Source organism: Strigops habroptila, chromosome 7, assembly GCF_004027225.2.
Source record: "Strigops habroptila isolate Jane chromosome 7, bStrHab1.2.pri, whole genome shotgun sequence".
Lineage (NCBI taxonomy): Eukaryota > Metazoa > Chordata > Aves > Psittaciformes > Psittacidae > Strigops > Strigops habroptila.
The window spans coordinates 1,302,294-1,323,351 of NC_044283.2; the positions used below are offsets into that span (position 1 = coordinate 1,302,294).

General features: G+C 44.9%; 1 protein-coding gene across 2 annotated transcripts in view; it reads right to left on the reverse strand.

The window, feature by feature from the left end:
• EXOC6B (exocyst complex component 6B) overlaps positions 1 to 21,058 on the reverse strand; it is a 304,945-nt gene that overhangs the window by 60,929 nt on the left and 222,958 nt on the right. For both annotated transcript variants that reach the window (XM_030491411.2, XM_030491410.2), the window contains one exon: positions 16,315 to 16,388. In XM_030491411.2, the coding sequence (XP_030347271.1) occupies positions 16,315 to 16,388 (74 nt within the window). The remainder of the gene's footprint in view (positions 1 to 16,314; positions 16,389 to 21,058) is intronic.

The window sequence follows — 21,058 nt, forward strand, 5'->3', positions numbered from 1 at the left end:
CATCAGGTGATGCTCATGAAAAGGTTCCACCCGTTTGAGGGGACAAAATGGAAACAGCGTTTTTTCCGCAAACTGGGAAATGACACACGCACATTCATTTCATCAACCTGCTTTCACAACCGTAGAGAATAACGTGCCCAAGAGGTTATACAGCAAGTTTGGACCCCAGTCATTTCAAATACTAATGCCTACCTCCATCAAAGCAGAAGAGAAAATTGGGTGAACTCAAGTTGACCTTAAAGAAATCCCTTAACCTAAACATATAAAAGACAAACTGTTTCCACTGCGAGCTGCTATATAAAACCACTCGCAATAAAAGCGCCGGGCTCCTTTCAAACTAACCTCAAACACGAAGCGAATTCCAGGCTGCTATTTTCCTCTGGCATCCTGGAATGTACATCTCGGGGACAGAACTGGCTGTTCAAATTAGCTCCTACTCCTGCAGAAGAGATTGTTTTCAAACACTTTGGAAAAGCAGCTCTGCATAGGGTGTGCATTCCAAGGAGGATTCCCTCCCCTCTCCAGATTTTAAAAAGGAGCAGATTTTGAGAGGAGCAGAGCAATAACAGACTTTGTACACTTTGGTTTCAAGTTGCCACCAAAAAATAAAAGAAGATGCATTATAATTTTTGTTCTATTTTTCTTTATAGTGTACTCACAACTTAATATCACATTGAATCATTTAGGTTGGAAAAGACCTTTAAGATCATGGAGTCCAACCGTAGATGCCTCTAACCTCAGACTGGATCTTCCCGAGGCCGATAACAGGTTTAGATGAGAACAAGCCAAGCCATTTGTAGACAGATTCGACTTTCATGCGTGGCTTTGTGCTCTGAGTCAGCGTGTGAGGACTATTTCTGGTTACGGGGCACACCCGACAAGACGATCTCCTCAGGTTCGCTTAATCTTTGAAACAAAAGATTCCTATCTACCAATGCAGTCATTCCTGATTACCACATCATTTCCCCATCAGCCCTCATGTCAGCAACCAAATTAAGGTATTACACTCTGGAACATTTAACGTGATTAGATCGGAGGAGTATTTACCCTTCTACTTGGGCAGATGTGACTGCTGTGAACAGGAGGATGGGGAGATGCCAAGTAAGTCTCGGCACGGCACACACCTATTGCTCCTTCTCTGTCTGTCTCTGACACCATTTAACACAAAAGACAGACTTTTTTTGTTGCTCAAATGATATTCAGCATATCAGGGTGCTCCAGCCCACGCTTCAAAACATACACACACTTTAAATAAAATTCAAAGACACATGCATCCACCCGGGATAACCTGAATTTCCAACACCAGGAACTCCCAGCTCCACCCAGCCCAGCCCCCAACCAGGGAGACAGAACCAGACACTTCATGGGAAGCTACAGAAAAGATCACAGACATTAAACAATCTGCTCACAAGAGGTCTCATCCCAAAACACACGAAACTCCCAACCACGCACTAGAAACAAAAGCTTTGCAACTTCTATGTCTGATCAAACCAAGCCACGGCCCAAACTTTTACTGGCCAACTATCACAGCTGAGTGATGAATCAAAAATGACATGAACAGAGCCACAGAGCTAAATTATCCTATTTAATGAACTCAGGATTTGCTCAAGCAAGATGAAGGCTCTTGGTGACTCACAGAATCCAACCGTCGCCATCCTGGTAGATTACCCAGTAAGCACAAGTTGGGTCAACAAAGTTGGGCCAGCTAACATCTAGTATTACATCTGCTACTTTATTTTGCTGTATTTCAGAGCTAGTCCACAGCTCTTAACATTGTGAATATATTCTTACAGACAAATTTTCAGACTTCAGTGCAAATAACTCCAACATCTCCTAAAAACCTTCTTCCCCATGACTGAGCTGTTTCTCAACTAACTTGAGTATCAGGGAACAAACATCAGGATCTCCCCATCACTCCTCTGTCAGACCTTTTCAAGTAGACACCATATGCTGCTTTTCCCAGGGATCTCTCCTCCAAATTTCAGCATTTCTGGTACTCAATTGGATCCAAAGCATGGAAATTATTAAAGCAACTAAAAAGTTCACTCTCGCCCTCTGCAAACAGTCAGAACTGCACTGGAGAAGAAAAAAGGTGGACGCTGCTTCTCCCTGGTGTGATCAATGAGGGACTTGAGGCCTGGAATAGGAGGACATAAAACTCTACTCATTTTCTCAAGCATGCTCAAGAACAACAGCTACATAACCCCATTTAACCGCAGCTCTCCTACAGCACAAAGAGGATCCTCAAGTGATCCAACATCCCACATCACACCAAGCAAGCGGCACAAGCTCAACAACAAAGAGTTAAGAATAGACTTGGTGCTTCATGCTCTGCAGCAAGACCTTCCAGCCATGGCTAGTATTTCAGTCCTTTCTTTGCAGCAATCTAACAGGATGATGCAGCTCCCTGAAGCCGACTTTAATGGATCCATTCAAGCAACAGCCTCGCTCCGCAATTATCATGCCTATCCGGTCCAACTAATGTGCTTGTTTACACTATCTGGTGAACTCCAGATCAAGTGTCATTTCATCACCGGGATTCTTTTGCCTAAGCCAAGACCAACAGACCATGGTGGTAATTTAAACGCTGAAAGCATGCACAGTATCGACCCGTGAGACTCGACGCCAGCTAGCTGTTACAGGAAAATACATCCCCCAGGGACCTGCCTTCAGCAGATAGAGAAGGAGAATTTAGATGAATGGAGGAGAAGCCGGCCGGAGAGATTCATATGCATGAGCACATGACCTGAATAAATCCTGTATTTCGTGTGGTTTGTTAGATTTTATTAGAAAGAGTGAGGGATTATCCAAGAGAACCATGTGAAAACACACCGTAAGCTGGTGATAGGTCTTTGCAGCAGAAACCTGTCTGGTATCTCAAAGCAGCCCCACTGATGCAGACACGGTGCCCAAGAATGCGTTAAAGCATCCAGTAATAACAGGCACTACATGAACAGATTACAGTTAAATATAATAAACAGTGTCTGGAGTCATATGCCTTCCCCCCACCTCTCTTCCTCTACTTCTGGGGTTGACCTGTCTGCAAGCACAATAAGATGTAGCCTACGGTGGAAACCACCCCACTGTGAGAAGCAGACAGACTTTTCTGCTTTTCAGTGCAGAAGAGAAAGAGGTTCAAAACCATTACACATAACACATGGGGTTTTGACAAAAGGGGTATTAGTCCCCATCTCTGTGTGCACTGGAAGGGCCCCCTTAAGAAGGCTTTGTAGATATGTGGTCTGAAAGGTGTTTGCATCTTGCCATTTCAAATTCAAAGGGAGAGGGTGATGGAGAAGAAAACTTTGTGGTTCTTCCATTGCTCAACATCAACTGAGCCAAGTGAGGTGCACATTTTCTGCTTGGAGCTGTCGGCAGCCATAGGGATGTCACAACCATTTCCAGAGGAAAGCTCATCTCAGCTGGTACCTTAATAGCCCTTCGAGATACATCAATCCCTCTCATTGAAGAAAGGATTGAGCTTGCAAAATGGAGTTCAGCCACTTGACTTCACCTCATCTCAGGTGAAGCAACAAGTGATGCACTGTGAACTGTTACAGAGCACAATCAACACACTCTCCTGCAAAGCAGAAACTCCTTGGTGGGCCATTTCCATTGCCACACACAGATGTACTGTTCCTCTTACCCTTGTTTACTCTCCTTTGCATTGCCTGGACAGTCCTGAAAGCTCAGGAGGTCCTCCTGGTCCAAAAGGAGCCTGTCCTCACTTTGTTCACTTGTCATAACTGCTCTTAGGTCCAGGTGCAAAATCTGTGTATGTGTGACTGGTTTCACCTTCAGCCAGATTCTCCAACAAGCCCCACAGCAGAAAACTGCCATTCTTCTGTGCTGGTGGTCAGACCACCTCAATCTTTATCAATTAAAGACCATTAGCCTAATTGCTCTCTTCCTCCTCCCTTATGTATCATAGCACACAGAGCCCTCTTAGCACTCTGCTGATCGCACATACCAACGTGGAGGTCACACGCTGGTCTGGATACATATAAAACAAGCAATAATAAGGGTACTTCCTATAATACTTAGCCAAAATTACACACCAGAATTCTAATGCTTGTTAAATCTGTGATGCTTTGGTGAAGTTTGTTATGTTTCTAGGATTAAGTGTTCGTTTTAGTAATGGGCAGGAATGCAAAGTCAACCTAAAGCTAGAAAGTCAACTGAGGATATTTCTGGTTTGTTCACTTTAACACTGGGTGTGAAGAATCATAGAATCATTTAGGCTGGAAAACACCTTTAAGATAATGGAGTCCAACTGTTAACCCAACACTGTCATGTCCACCACTAAACCATGTCCCTAAGCACCACATCTACATGTCTTTTAAATCTCTCCAGGGATGGCGACTCCAGGACTGCCCTGGACAGCCTGTTCCAATGCCTGAGCACCCTTTGGGGAAGAAATTGTTCCTAATATCCAGTCTAAACTTCCCCTGGTGCAACTTTGTGCCATTTCCTCTTATCCTCCAGAAGAACTGCCTTTTGGAGATCATGTTCCCAACTCTTGGCTCCCTGAAATTGCATAGGTGCATTTAAGGATAGAAACTGAAGCTGCATTAGCACATACACCTGGAACATGACCAGCCATGGGCTAGAACAAAACCCACCTCATCTTCCATAACTTCTACTTCAAAGCTTAATTTTGTCACTACAGCAGATGTTCACATACATCTAATAAACCAGTTATCAGTCATACCAAGTAGCTCAGGTCCTGAAGAGAGGTATATAGTGCCATGTTAGGCACCTAAATGCATCGACCAGCTGCTACTCCAGCAAGGCACAAGTCTCTCAAATGCCTGTGTCCTATCTACCTGTCTCTTGTGTACATCTAGGATACATCTGAGACTATATAACAGCAGAAGACATCCACATTTAGACACCTCTACCACATCCCTCCTATTCTAGAGGAAAACTGCACTTAAACACTGAAGCACTGATTTAGAGCAAGACCACAGAACTTCCCACTATCATGAAATCAATCTGCAAACTCTCCAGATAGAACCAACCTAGAAAATAACCCATTTATACATCTAACAGCAACAGCTACTGTGTGTGCTTAAAAAGAAACACTCATGCCCTGGAATCAACAGAACCTATAGGAACGCAAATTACTATTTTTATCATGGGAAGGGGGGGGACGACTAATAGAAAAGTTGAAATAAATCACACTGTAAATGTTCCTTGCTATATAGTGCCACCTTGCTGTCAATTCATCAATAAAAATGACAACTGTGAAGGACCAAAGCTTTTGTGCAAGATGTGCAGTACCTTAACCTCAAGTAACCGAGCTTCATGCAGGAAACATTGGTTGAAACATAACATTAAAGTCATTTTAAAACACAATCCTGAGATCCAGACTCTCACCTTATTTGGAGGACACATCTCCTTTCTGCTGGTTTCTCCTAAAGCTCAAGTCCTGCTGTTGTTCCTGTACCCGCTCTTCAGTTTGAAGCATGAAGAGGTCAAGTTCCCTCTCCTCTGTCTTCTCTCCTTCATAGAGCTCTTACACATCAATCACCTGCCTTTCCTCACAAACCTTATCTCATTTATTAACCTCTTAATCCATGTGTATGACACTACATAAATGCTAATCAATACGTGAACTCTTTAAATCAAATGGAAAAAATCAATGGGACAGTCTGATAACAGACTGCTCTGGGACTGGCTGTCTAAGAGGCAACTAACAGCTCATTCCTGAAGGATAAGGGGTACCTAAGCTTCTCAAACAACCGCCTTGCAATTCAAGTCACCTTGATGGATAAAAGCACCAGTGGTCCTGTCTTGTATATTTACCCCAGATGTTCATCATGTCACTAGTGGATTTGTGTCTTATGTCAGAAAGTTGACTGCTTCACTGGCAAAATATAGAATCCCAGACTGGTTTGGGTTGGAAGTGACCTAAAGCTCATCCCGTTCCAACCCCTGCCATGGGCAGGGACACCTTCCACTAGAGCAGGGTGCTCCAAGCCCCTGTGTCCAACCTGGCCTTGAACACTGCCAGGGATGGGGCAGCCACAGCTCCTCTGGGCAACCTGTGCTAGGACCTCACAGTGTCACAACCTCACAGTCATCTACTTTTTGGAAGGTGGAGCTGGCCATACCCTTCAGTTCAGGTTAGAAACCTGCAATGGTGAGGACATGGTAGCTGTTTCATCTCTGAACAAGGTGTGGCCAAGGTTTTCAACATCTGGAAACCACTTGAGGATGTGGGACCTATTTCCATGTCACGCCTTGTGCTTCAAATGCCCTTTCAATGTCCATTAGTAAAGGTATTTAGTTGTCTCTATCCAGTTATCTCCCACCCCATGTCTCCCTATGAAACTTGGAAGAGGTGAAGAAATAGAAAGATGAGATGGTGAGAATGACTTCAAAAAAACCCCAACCAAAATTAACAAACAACCCCCTGCAGATGTTTAATGAGGGGCTTTTTTTGGCCTTATTTCATGCTCTTAGTACCACTTGATCCTTCTGCCTTGATGTTAACACTATCCCTTTTACCCCTTGTTGGTAACATCAGAGCAAGGTGCTTTCTCCTTTCCAGAACCGTTTGGACTTGGATTAAAAGCTGTCTCAGAGTAGTTATGTCACATCTAAGAAGTAGCAAGAGATGGTTTGCAAGTTGTGTTGGAACCTCCTGAAGGTCAGGCTGGACTCCAATGGCATCCTGTGCCTCTTGTGATTTTCAGCCGATCCAGAGTACTCATCAGGAAACGTGCTCCATGTCGCAGACCCATCACAGATGACACAGAGAAGCATTTTTGCTCCTCTCTGATGCATCTTTATGTGAATGCCTGAGAAGATGTGCTCAGACATGGATTGTTGGGCAGGAATCCCCAGGGCTGCGGCTAACCCAGAGCACCAGGAAGGACATTCCAGGGACTTGGCCAAACCTCTGTATTTCTTGCTCGTTAGGGTACATTTTTGGGTTGTTTTTTTTCGTGCCCAAAACCCAACAGTATTTTAAAAGGGCACATGAAGTAGTTTATTTATTTTTAAATCAGTGTTAACTCTGACTCACAAAGGCAGGATGCTTCAAAGTTGGTGCTGAAAATCCAAGCTGCTGCTCGCTGTGCTCTGCAGAAAGGGGACAGGGAGAGGGCAAGACACAAAGGCATGAGCTCAAAGCAGATTTAGAGCCTTAACTCTGATTTTTCTTGCTTTGGTGGGTTTAATCTAGTCTAAGTGTTACTTTAAACACTTAGCCTTTTGTAGTTCAATTATATTAAAATCACATTGATCCCTAATCCGTTCAGCCACTCAGAATCCATCACCCTTGATCCAGGAAGGATGTATTGGCATAGTGAGGAATTAAAAGTGCCTGGATGCTCCCTAGAGCCTTCAAACAACAAAAACATCAAGAGTGCAAACATATTCTGTTAGCACTTCTCTTATGCAGAGCGCGCTGCCTGGGTTTCTTTCGTTAGGGCATGGCAATGGGAATTGTGGAGTCTGTCGACACTTTACAAGCTGGAACAATAAATCAAAACAAACAATCAAATCCTCTGTCACTGGGAGATGTTTTTGGGGGGTCGACAAAAGAAATAAAGGGAGGAAATGAGGAATTGGAGAGCGAGAAACAGATTTTTCTGCCTCATGGCTGGGTCTTGAATTCCTTGAGATGTCACGTAAACAGTGCGCTGAGGTTGTGTAGATGTTGAAATCAGAAGATGGTGGGATGGGAGATACTGGTTCTCACCTTAACCTATGCTTTAGGCTGACCCTTGGGGTTTGCTTGGGAATGACTGGGCTTTTCCTGCTGTGTCCACCGCTAGGTCTGGGGTTTGGTCCCATACACCCCATGTAACTGTGTCCATCTGCTGAAGTTAACACAGAAATTACATTCTCCTTTCTAAGGCTGAGTGCTGAGAGAGATTCAGTAGACATTATGCAATCACTCCTTATTCCTTTCTCTTGTTTTCATGTATATTTTATGGTAAAGCAAGCAGTGCAGCCACTCAGATGTGACTCCATGGAGAACCTCAGCAAAAGACGACCTTGCACTGGAACGAGAACACGTTTCCCTTGGGTTCTGTTCCTCTAAGACTCAACTATTGACCCTGCCTCCTCCCGAGCACCCTCAGCTCTGGCTGTTCGTGGTCCATCCACCCTGGAGCAGGTTGCTGTTACTTCAGGCATCTGCTGTGGGGTAAGAACAGCAGGAGCTGGCCCATGCTGGTGGGAGATCTCCTCCCCACTGTGCCCTCTAATTGCAGGAGGCTGTGAAACAGTCATCCAGCCGGGAAAACAGACACCACTGGAGCTATAAGGCCCATTTTCACCTTTAACCTGCTGATTGATGCAAGACTGATGGGGAATAGAGAAGGCCAGAGGTGGTTGCCCTTCACCTCAACATCCCCGCCTGTGAAACCAAATCTGCTCCGGTGATCTGTGCATGCCTGGGAGCTGTCACTCTTGAGCTAGTGAGGAAGAGCCGTCCATAAAGAAGCCTTTATGGAGCTGCCTTTCATGACATCCTACCTTCACCTTGTTCAATGTGGGGTTTTTGGTTTCCCAAGAGAGCTCCTGTTGCTGCTGTGAAAGGGAAGAGTTGCTTGGCTCAGGTGCTGGGTCTCCCTGGAGCACTCAGCTGGACCTTGGTGGGTGGTAAAGTCAGTTTAGCAGAGCAATCTTGTCTTTGAAGCCATAGGGAAACAGTATCTCAATGCATCCGGGTATATCTTCTCCTTGGGATACCTCATGTGTAGCTGGATTGCTGGGTTGTTGATGCAGAGCAAGGAAATGTTAGCTCTTGGAAATCCTATTCATCCCTTCTAGTCCATTCTGCTAAGACCACCCCCCCTGCAGCCCTGATCCAGCTCTGGGGCAACAGCACAAGAGGGACGTGGAGCTGCTGGAGCGAGGCCAGAGGAGGCCCCGGAGCTGCTGCGAGGGCTGGAGCAGCTCTGCTCTGGAGCCAGGCTGAGAGAGCTGGGCTGGGGCAGCCTGGAGAAGAGAAGGCTCCTGAAGGGGACACCTTAGAGCAGCTCCAGTGCCTAAAGGGGCTCCAGGAAACCTGGAGAGGGGCTTTGGACAAGGGCCTGTAGGGACAGGCCAAGGGCAATGGCTTTAACCTGCCAGAGGGGAGATTGAGATGAGCTCTGAGGCAGAAGTTCTTCCCTGAGAGGGTGCTGAGGCGCTGGCACAGGGTGCCCAGAGAAGCTGTGGCTGCCCCATCCCTGGCAGTGTTCAAGGCCAGGTTGGACACAGGGGCTTGGAGCAACCTGCTCTAGTGGAAGGTGTTGGACCTGGATGAGCTTTAAGGTCCCTTCCAACCCAAACCAGCCTGGGATTCTATGATTCTACAACTCAAACAGTTCAACGAAATTCATAAGGTTTTAAATGGGTCCTAAAAAATCTGTAATGAGACACAAACTGTTACTTTCCACCAAGTCATTACAGCAAACATTTTCAAAGGTAGTATCATTCCAAACATGGCCTCAGAAAACAAATCCAGGCATTTCTTGAGAGGGAAAACTAATGGACAAGTCTTTGTTGACAACATTTTTGTATTACCCCATGCAGATAACTTTTGAGAGGAAGCTCAGCATGATGCTGGAGTGGCCCCGACACCACTGAGGTCCACCATAAATTAACACCAGACTTTGAAATTGGTTTCCCCAGGCAATCTGGAGTTTAGAAAAACAAGCATCATTTGGGTCTATGAAAGTTGAGAGGTGTGACAGAGGCTGAAGGTGATAATATCTCCACTTCTGGGAAGCTGATGTGGCTGTGGCTTCTGGATGACTAAAAAAGCATCTATCACATTCATGGGTGTTAGGAAACAAAATACCATTTAATTGGCAGTAATGTGTAATTTGGCCTGCCTTTTCTGGTCTCCATCATCTGTTTAGACTCTTCAGGTTTGCACAAGACCCAGTAAAACGGGCAGTTATTAGTTGGCCTGTAGGCACTACCATAATGAACATGATTAATAATGGTGGATGCATTATCCAAAAGATACTGATCAGTGGAAGGAACTTGGAGAGGAGCAACAAAAAGTAATTAACAGCCTGGAGATACAATCTTCACAGCAAACCCCTGTATTTAAGGATAATGATAAAACTAGCTCAAACCCATCATTGCTGGGAAATTAAGAATTAAGGCTGCAACTGGAACATGTGTCTTCACACCTCTTGTTTCCTTAGTGCACAAGAAGATGGCAGTGGCAATGAAAGATTAATAGAATTCAACATTTCACTTGACACCACTTGGGAGGCAGCTGCAGGCAGGGCAGGCAGGACTGCTCCTGAGAGCCAGCAAAGGGCTTCAGATCACTGAGCTGGAGAGGAGAATGTGGCAGAGGCCACGTAGCAATGGTTAAATAATTAAAGCAAGCCCTATTAAGCAAGGACAGAGACCAGGGTAAACGCAGGAGTAAAGGGATGCAGTTAGAAGGAGAGGAGAGGATGTAAGTTGAGATGTAAAATGTAATGGTAAAAGTCCCCTTGCAAAGGGAATTAGACACTACCTGAAAGGAGTATGGAGCCAGGAGAGGGCTGGTCTCTTCTCCCAGGTAACAAGAGATAGGACAAGAGGAAACAGCCTCAAGCTGTGCCAGGGCAGGTTTAGACTGGAGATTAGGAACAATTTCTTCCCCAAAGAGTGCTCAGGCATTGGAACAGGCTGCCCAGGGCAGTGCTGGAGTCACCGTCCCTGCAAGTGTTCGCATACCATGTAGACAAGGCCCTTCGTGACATGGGTTAGTGGTGGCCTTGGCAGTGCTGGAGAACGGTTGGACTTGATGATCTTAAAGGTCTTTTCCAACCTCGTTGATTCTATGATTCTGTTATTCTAAAGATGACCAGAAAGAAAACATACAAGAGCGCTTCTCAAAAATACTAGTGTATAGATCCCCTACACTGCAGCCTTTGGCCAAAGCGGAGTAATGGGCACTTTGCAGAACCAGCTGAGCAGTGAGGACAAAAATGGGCAAGGTAGTAGGGCCAGAGGATGGCAATCTACAGACACACTGGAGATGGAATATAGCAACTGGCAAGGAAGTAGATGAGCTGAAAACCATGAGTCACCTCTTCATCTCTGCCTTACTGCATACAATGTTTGACACGGCACCTACTCTGTCTGCGACTTCTCTCACAACAGAAATCTGTGCTTCAAAGACACAAGCAAGTACATGTGAAGAGGAGACATCTCGCTGAGATGGTTAGCTTAAGTGACTGTCCCTCTAATATGATTTTCAACTTCTCTTGCATCTACCAGCAAAACAAGCAGGGAAAAATAAGCCAAACCAGTTTCACATTTAACGAGCCTCTCTCCACGCCACTGCACACTCATGGCCTTGGCATTCCCTCTCTCAGCAGGCTCAAGACTGGCTCCAACAGTCTTGTTTTCACACTATCTCATTAGACACTTTGCAGGTCAGTGAAACCACATTTAACTGCAAATGTAAACACAAGTTAAAAAAACAACCCAGAGTTTCCTGCCTCATGGGAACAAACCTGGATGCTGCCTCTGAGCTCTTGGAGGGACTGTCTCCACCTTCCTACCATCAAACTGCCCCAGGTAACAGAGTAGAGGGGTAGCCAGAGCCTTGCAGTGTCACGTCAAGGCACGGACCCATGAGGCCCTGGCACTTCAGCCCAATTTTGCAAGGATTCCCTTTGGCCACCATGCCCAGGGCTGGGTATGGAAGTCCTGGACCACATGGTAGCACAGCAGGAGACAGGGCGACATCTCTCACCTTGCACAAGTCCAAGCCTCCAAGTGTCTTTAAAGCAGTCAACAATCAAGTCAGATGGAGATTCAAATACCTTATTTATCATCTGATATACCTTTGAAGCCCACCAACCAAACATGGCCAGAAGGTTCATAAGTCATTGGGGGAAATTAAGATGGACACAAAGATAGAACAACTGCACATTTCATATGGCTAAAAGTTCCTGCCTAACTTTGTATTTCATCTTCTAAATGAATAAAAACCACCCTCCAGTAATGATGCAAACAATGCAGAAGAGATAGGATTCTTCCCATATGAAGGAAAGAACAGGGCAGGGATTTCAGGGGAACACTCTTTTATTAAGCATCTCTATCAGAGGTATTAGGGAAAAATTAATGCATCAGAGGGAGACCTCTCATTACTCAGCTGGCCAGTATCCAACACAAACCCACAATAACCACAACTGGGTTTTGAACACAGTAAAAAGACACACAAAATGTTTGCTATTGGACGAGCAGTAGGCAAAAGAGCTGTTCCACAACTAATGATAGCACTTTCCTGTCAACCTCAGCGATGGGGTTTGAAGAGCTGATGCTCAAATTCATAACTGCTGTCAAGTCACATCCATAAAGTAAACCAGAAAAATGATGGGGCAGAAGAGCAGAACCTCCCTGTCCCCATCCCTTGTATGTCCATGTGCCTCCAACAAGACCTGCCTGCCTTTCCCTACATCTCCCTCGACACTGAAGTTTGCACTTGCAGGGGAAATTCAACACACAGGATTTATAGACAGAGAGGTCTAGAATGAGGAGCTCGAATCCATCTAGTACATTCCCTCACTAGAGCCCAGAGTGAAATTCTTCGAGTGCTGGAGACAGGTTTTCCTTGGCGGGCAGCCATGAGCGTCGATCTGGCTTCGAGGAGAGATCAGCATGGCTGTGGAGCGCAGTGACTTCACAGACAAACATAAAACCTTCCTCTTCAACTCACTTTCGTATAATAAACCCATGAAAATGAAAAGCTAAAACATTTCCAGCTGGCCAGAAGCTGAAGAGAAAACAGGGAACTTATTGCATGTGAAACCTCGGGGTTGATTTGAAATCTCCTGGAGATCTTTAGTGGTATTTGGACATTCAACAGCATTTGGACAGAAGTGCCTAAGTCACTTCAGAAAGAAAGATGCAGAAGTCTGTATTATTTAGGCACCTTTCATATTTCAGCAAGGTTATTTATGGAACTAAATGTATTTCAGATTTTTAACATACAGCACAGTGTGTGTAACAGAAAAGTTTAAACCTTAAGGGGAAAAAATAACCGTTGCTTCCTTGTAAAGCCTTAAATATTTGAGCATTGCTTTCAGACCGTTGTTATAAAAGGGCTCTTACAGAAGGATTTGAGATGCAACTTGGTTGACTTTATCACTTCATTAAAGGTATTTATGGATTTAGAATTGTCCCAGGATGGGAAGAAAAGTCACTTTTTAAATTACTGTCTGCTCAGAATAGTAATTTTGATTCTCTGGGCTTGACTCATGAGCATGTAGTGACAGGACAAGGGGGAATGGCTATAATCTGAAAGAAGGGAGATTAATCTAAATCATTAGGAAGAAGTTCTTCCCTGTGAGGGTGCTGAGGCGCTGGCACAGGGTGCCCAGAGAAGCTGTGGCTGCCCCATCCCTGGCAGTGTTCAAGGCCAGGTTGGACACAGGGGCTTGGAGCAACCTGCTCTAGTGGAAGGTGTCCCTGCCCATGGCAGGGGGTTGGAGCTGGATGAGCTTTAAGCTCCCTTCCAACCCAAACCAGCCTGGGATTCTATGATTCTGTGACTCTTTTCCTCTTTACCACACAGTGATGGAACTGCTCCAATTTCCCTGAGCGCAAGGTGAAAATCGGGCTTTCAATGTACAGAGGGATTTTACATTTGAATCTGCTGCACTGATCAAGGAGGAACTCGTACTCCTGACAACAACATTTTTATAGGGCTTATTCTCCACTACAAGGATCTGTATCCAAGGCACAAACCAATCACTACAGTTTTCTACCATTTCATATTTTATTGTACTAAGAATTAATTTTGGTCATGCTCTTAAACTTAATCATCCCACAACACTTTGAAAATTGTCTCTCATCTGCAATTGTTCTGTAACAGCTTGTACTGAAATACACTGGGAAGGGAGGGGAAAATCTCTTTCATCTCCTTACTTACTTGGAGCTTTTCTTGCCCAGTCATTTTTCTTCCCTACATAACCAAGCTGTGCTAAGCCACACTAAATGACAGAGCAGCTCCAAGGTAAGCATAAACCTACCTGAAATATAAACCTGAAATTACTTTTAACATTTTGAGAATGTCTGGATTTCAGGTTGGAAACACCCCTTCATGATCTATGCTGACATTCCCAAGGAGAAAGAAAACAGCCAGAAACACAAACACTTTAAGGTGGCATCTTTTTCCCCACTCTCAGCTTTAAGTCAATATTGTGTTAACATTTAGCAGCTTGAAAGAGAAAGAACGCAATGTCCAAAAAGGACAAATTAAAAACAAGTTGAAGAACTAAATTAAAGACCTTCATCCATCCACCCTTCCAGCCATCCCCTGCTCCCAGGCCTTGCAGCTGGAGCTGCCATCCAACAAGAAGCACCACGGTGATGGAAGCATTGGAGCTGCCAATGAAGCTTCACATAGATGGAGTTCAGTGACACGTTACATGTCATGGGATTAGTTCATCAACAGGATCAAAGGAGTTGGGAACTATCTCATCTTTGCACATTATTGCTAAGCTCAATAAGCCAGTGATAGGTGGGTTCTTCTCTACATGAAGCAATGAGGTGTTGTCAATTATCTGTACAATACTTGGCATCAGCAAGCATCCCTGTTATCCACAAGATCTAGCACTGTCTGTCCTCACCTGAAACTCAACAGGCCAGAGCATCTCTCCTTTCTCCATGCAATATTATTTTTAAATGCCAGGAAAAAAGTTGGGACTACCTTCCAAAACAAAGAAGAAAATGCCATGGACAAAGAAGACCACTTGACAGAGGAGGAAGAACTGCAGAGAGCTACCGTTCAGCTTTCTCCTCACCCGAGCTGAATTCATTTGGCTGCGTTTTGCACTTATGAACCATACAAACATTTCACTGCTAATGCACTGGCTCAGAGCAGCTGAACGTCACCGAGCATTTTAAAGGCATTTCATTCTTCAAACAGCCACAGTTTTCCTCTTCAAAATCCCTGCATTCATGTCTTTGTGCTTGGAAAAGGACCAAAGCCTCCACATTTCCTTATACCCAGAAGGTTGCAAGCGCGTTGCGTACTGCAGTCAATAAAGTGCCAAGAAGCTAATGAAGATAAAAGTGTCAACGCAGAGCAGTGGTAACACACACCTTTCCAATGTAGCTATTTTGACCATTTTGCAAACAAATTTGGCAGTTACTGGCAGGTCCAAGTCCTAAAAGCAAACACACGGCATCTCGATGCTATTAAACTTATTGCTGCTCTGCAGAAGTGTCATGGGATGACAGATTGCTCCCTGCACATCAATTGGATTCAGAGAAGTTCTCAAACCCTTACGGGTTAAAAGCTGCTCCAGCATGAATCAGAGTCCCAGTGGTAAGGAGATCATCGATACAAGAGATTATGCAGATGGAAGAAATACCCTCGGCACCCGAAAGTTTTCAGAATGCAAACTACGTCAACCCTGAAAACAAGAGGCACTGCATCATGATGGCAGGAGGGACAAAGCCAGGGGGGTTTAACAGACAAAAAAAGATTGTTTTAATAGGAGAGAAGCATCAGTCATTGAGTCTTACTTCATTCAGACTTTCTATCCAACCCATCCATCTTCAGTGCCAAGAGATGACAGGACCACCTCACTTTTCCCCCCCCCAGCCTAGTGTATCAATAATGCCCATTTCTACCCCAAACAAATGACTTGCTAGAATGGCCCTTTTCCCTAAATTGGCTTGCCAAGCCCCACAAATGCCTCAGTACCTGCTATGGTCAACTTGGCTCTAACGGGGCCCCCTCAAGAGGTGGGCACCGATGGGTGAAGCCTTCCCCAATCATCTTCCCCAACAACCACTTTGTCATTCATGGCTGGAGACCATCTGCGGAAGAGGGGACCGGGGAAGGGGGGGATGTTGCCGAGCCAAAGACGGACACCAACGGATGCACACACAGGCATAGCCTCCCCACACAAGCCCAAATGCAAATTCCTTCGCCCTCGCAGAACGCCTCTGTGGGCATTATCTGTGAACAAAAGTCCTCAAGGCGGGCGGTCTCTGCATCACTGCTCTCTCTGTCAGCACCACCTGCTTGGCGTCAGCCGCGAGAGTCGCCCAGTTATCTTTTAGCTGCGTCGGCAGAAGCCAACAGGAGCACAATGGATCCCATCGGCCAGGGTCAGTCTTTCTCACCCCCGTACCACCAGCCCTTTTCACCTCCATCATCTCCAGGAGTGCTCAATAAGGAGGTGGCTTCGAGCGCAGGGAGGAGGAGGAGGGGGGAAATATAGGTCTCTGGCGTAAATCACTGACGCCGTTTCCCCTCCTCTCCTTTTCCTTAAGACCTGATGGTCTTCAGTCACACATCTTAAAAGAAAAACAAAAAACAAAAACACAAAGACTTACTTGTCTCAAGTCGATGAAGGCCAACTGCAGCGTGTCCCCTTGGAACCCAGGCACTGGGCCGGATCTGGCAAACTCTGTGGGAAAGAAAAGAGGATAAAAAGCGCCTTTAACTAACCATGGACAGGGAGATTGGCAGACGGATGACAGGGAAGACAAGAGAGGCTGGGGGAGAGGAGGACGGCGCTTCTAAGGAGTCATGTCTCCCTCCCTTCAGCGTCTTTGTTCGCCCTTCAAAATTCGTGTCATCAAAACACCATTAATTCCACCGTCCTGACAGCAAGGAAACTGTACTAATTCGACCTGAAATTTATTCCCATGAGCTGTACTGGGCTTCAGAGTATTTGTTTTGTGAACGGACAAACAACTCGCCCAGAAGAAAGGGGGGGATGGGGGTGGAAAAGTTTTTCCTCTCCACACAATAAAATCTTCAGCTGTGAAACTCTTTTCAGTTCCGAAAGCTATTTATATTTTAGGGCACTGAAGGAATTTTCTAATTTCACGCCTGTCACCAGGCCCCATAAGCATTCATCAAAAAAATATGCCCAGTCCTGTCATTAATTACTCGGCAGCAGATCTTTGCATTATCTGCTGGGGTGTGCTTCTTGCCGGAGCATGGTCACCCCAAATGGGAAGAATCACGGCCATTCTGTGGCGTATTTATTTCTGTTGGATGAAGACATCTGACAACTGAATACCATTGGTTTCCAAAGCCAAGAGAATATTTCCAAGGCCACATTTCCCTCCTTCCAGTGTAATCTGGCCAAAATGTCATACTTAAGACGTTTGTTTCTCTTCTAAGCCATTATTTAAACCAAGCCTAAAACCACTAAGGAGGACTTAGAATGACAGAATGGTTTGGGTTGAAGGGACCTTAAAGCTCATCCAGTTCCAACCCTCTGACATGGGCAGGGACACCTTCCACTAGAGCAGGTTGCTCCAAGCCCCTGTGTCCATCCTGGCCTTGAACACTGCCAGGGATGGGGCAGCCACAACTTCAATGTGCAGCCTGTTCCAGTGCCTCACCACCCTCACAAGAAAGAACTTTAAATTAAATAATGGATCTTGCATGAATCCACACTAGAGGACCTCTGTTTTTCATGCCATTTAACAGCTTTTACTTGTTAGCACTCACGAAGCCAATGACTGTACATATTCCAGTGTATCTTTTGAAGATGCTCCTGAGGTTGGTTTTGCCCAACTTCGCCTCATTTTCACCCTCTTTAGTTACAGAAATAGTGGCTTTATCTCTGCTCTCCATGCAACTTCTCATCACCGAGGGGACCTAATTTGTGAAGCCACAACTCAACATCATGAAAGACTCAAGAAGGAGCTTCTGCCTTCTGAGTTTTGTTGTTCCTGCAGACACTGAAGATGGTGCACATTGAAACAAAATGTTTTCTTGACATGCAACCATGTGTGATGGCAGAAAAGAAGGAAAGAGGGAAAATATACACCAACATATGGATTTTTAAGTTATATATGGCCCATTACTGCCCAACTATTCTGGTTTTTACCATGCAGGAACCCTCAAACCATCTCAAAGCTGAGGACTAAGCAATAAGGAAGGTGGATTTTGCCTTCTGCCTCCATGACTACATAGAGGTACTGAAGGAACCGTCCTGTCCTTAAACGCTAAGCAGAGTCACATCATCCTAGATGGTCTTCTCCTTCAATGCATCTCCTTCCAAAAGTTATCTCATTTTCAAGCAGATGCCACAAAACAAGGAAAACACATCACTGCAATCCTATTCTTAAAGACCTCCTATAGCAGCCCAGTCATATGAGCAGCCCCCACGGCTCTAACGAGAACAGACTAATTAATTAGACACAGGAATTCAGCCCTGTTCCTCAACTGCCTTATTTGTGGAAACCAAAGAAGGGTTATTTATTAGATTTCTTGTTCCACCTTCCATTAAAATCTCGGGATGGAGAACATCCTTCAATACAGACACCAATACCTCCAGGGGCACAGCAGCCAGTTTCCAGACATCCATGGCTTTGCTTTTTAATATTTTCAGGTGCCAAGAGAGCTCCAAGATTGAAACCATCGCTCACCTTCGCAGTGATCAGTCAAGTGACAACTGCTGCAGGACAATAGCAAATAGGGCTATAAAATCATTACTTTTAGCCAATGTTACTAATAGAAACAAGTAATAAAAAACAAGCAAGAGAAAGTATGTACGTGACTGTTCACGTTTAGATTTTGGATAGGAAAAGCATGAACCAAAACCCAGGAGAAACCATCCATGATTGTGCCTACAGACTTTGCCACTCTGCACAGGACAGGAGTGGACAAAGGTAGGAGCCACTCAGCTTTCAGCCACTTCCACTGACCTGTGCTGCAATATTCAGCCTGCAAACAGTCCAAAGTGAGTTTACATTTAACCCTCAAAGCCTGCTTTAATTAATCCTAGCTGTAAAGGCACTTAATGTACGGTTGCTATAAAATTTGACTGCAGCTTGCCTGAGCCAGCACACGCGCAAGGGAGGACTAACACGAGCTTTCTGACTCTGATCTGCAAAGGGATAAATCATCTTTACACATTTGCTCTACACCCCCCTGTCTCATCTGGAAAAATTATCCCAAAAGCCACATCAATCCTAAAACACCCCCAGCTTTGGAAAAGCACGTGCCTGAGAAGCTAAAAACATTTAGATGTGAGAAATAGCATTTGAGTATCCTCTCAAGAGATGAAACTGCCCTGGGCAGCTCCGTGCCACCAGTATCCCTGCGTTGAGGTACCCAACAAACTGAAACATCTAAGGATGGGGTCACATCATGTTACTGATTATATTCGGAGAAACACTGGAAAACAGAAACCCTGAATGGACTGCAATGAAAGAAAACTTCTATTTTGGATTAAGGGCTTCCCAGCTGCTAGGAATCTATTTAGAAGCACACATGGAGTTGTGGAATTTAAGGTCTTCCCAAAAGCATGAATTTCACATCCTCAGGAGAAAATGCCTGTGACCGGGTTTTGAATGTTTTCACAAGGCTTGTGAATTTATCACCACTGTCATCTACTTGTGAGTGACCCAAGACAGATTTCATCCCAACACAAGGTTACTCATTAGCAGCTCACCTTTAGCTGTCTCTTACTGAGGAACCATGTGGGAGGAAGGCTGGGAGAGTTATGGAGTGATGCTGCCCTTTAACACCACACATTACAACAACGGTAGTGCCTTGAACCAACATTTGCTTGAACAGCAATTCTCATCAAAAGAATGGATTGGAGTCTCTACTGCATTAACAGTGCACTTGACATCCAAGAAGTGAAATGATGTATGAGATTATATTATTTCTATTGTAGAAGAAATGAGATCAAGAACACAGCTCAGAAGAAAGCTGCTCCAGCACTTCTGGGGAAGGAACTCGAGGAGGAATGAATGCAATGCTTCACCCCATGGTTGTTATAAAAATAGCCGTACCTTCTGTAATCGTAGGTCACAGTTTACATACCAATGCCACAAACTTCTTTGGAAGGAAGAATGAACAAAGTCTTACAGAAGAGAAAAGAAACAAAGAAGAGAACAGAGCTTTAGAGGAAAGACACAGCCAGTTCTTCTTGGTTTTAATCTCTTCAACCAGATTTCAGCATAATTTTCTTGGAACGACCAAGCGCAGTGTTGGCCTCAGTACTGTCGGATTCGTTTATTGTACTGTCTCCACTACCAAGGCAAGCAGCAAACATAGCAAGCCACCTATAGTACAGCCCCTTGAGCAGAAAATCACAAGAGAATAGAGCAGATCAGTATGCGCCTGTTTGTACAAAGCATTTAGCCAGGCTAAAGGTTTGAGAGACTTGTGTTCAGGCCAAAAAAGTAATGTCTTTGCAAGGTCTACAGGCTTGGGCCACCCAGGGCAGGTCACAAGGGGACTCTAACCTCTCTTCCAAAACCTTTCACCAATGAAAGAATCAAGGAACAGGAACCGTTAAGCCCTTTACAATGAACAAAGAAGAAAGAGTTCAAACACACACCAGAAAAGAGATATCCACTGTAAATTAATTATACAGAATGGGAGAATCTCTTTTGTACATGGTTATGCACACGAGGACGAGTCTTACCGATATTGTCAGGTTAAAATGAAAACAGCTGGTGACTTCATTCCTCAAAACCAGCATTTTAAGAGTAAGATTTTCTCTGAATGACATGAAACCACCAGAGTTCATGACTGCAGACCTGTGGGATCGAGGTTACAGCAGCTCCTGTTGAGGGGAACCTGGATAATCTGCTTGTGGTTGCATCATCCATGAACAAGACTTTGTATTTGGGGAAACAACCATTTTAGTATTCCTCAATAGAGAGAACACAGGTCTCAAAGTCATCTTCCTTAGGTAAAACCTTGGAAGACTACCTTAGAAAAGCCAAGCAACAAGACCTCTTGCACCCTACCCAGAGGATACTCAAGCTGAAGAACAAATCTCTGTGTGGACTCTGGAGAAGTTCAGAAGGGGAAAAAAGTTGAGAAATGATGGGTACAAATTGAAGCAAGAGGAATAGAGAGAAGATCCCAACTTCCATATTGAGCTTATGTGTCACCCACACCATTCCCACGCAGCCCTGCTTTGAAGCTGTTCCCCATTACAGGCCAAATGATCAAAGCTCATTCCCATCTGGAGAATGCCAAAGAGCTGTGGGGAAAGGGAGGAATTACCCAAAATACACTGAACTGGGTCAGATTAAATAAAAATTTCTACCCCTCTCCATCACTTTTTCCTCCGCTGGAACGAAGTTGAGCCTG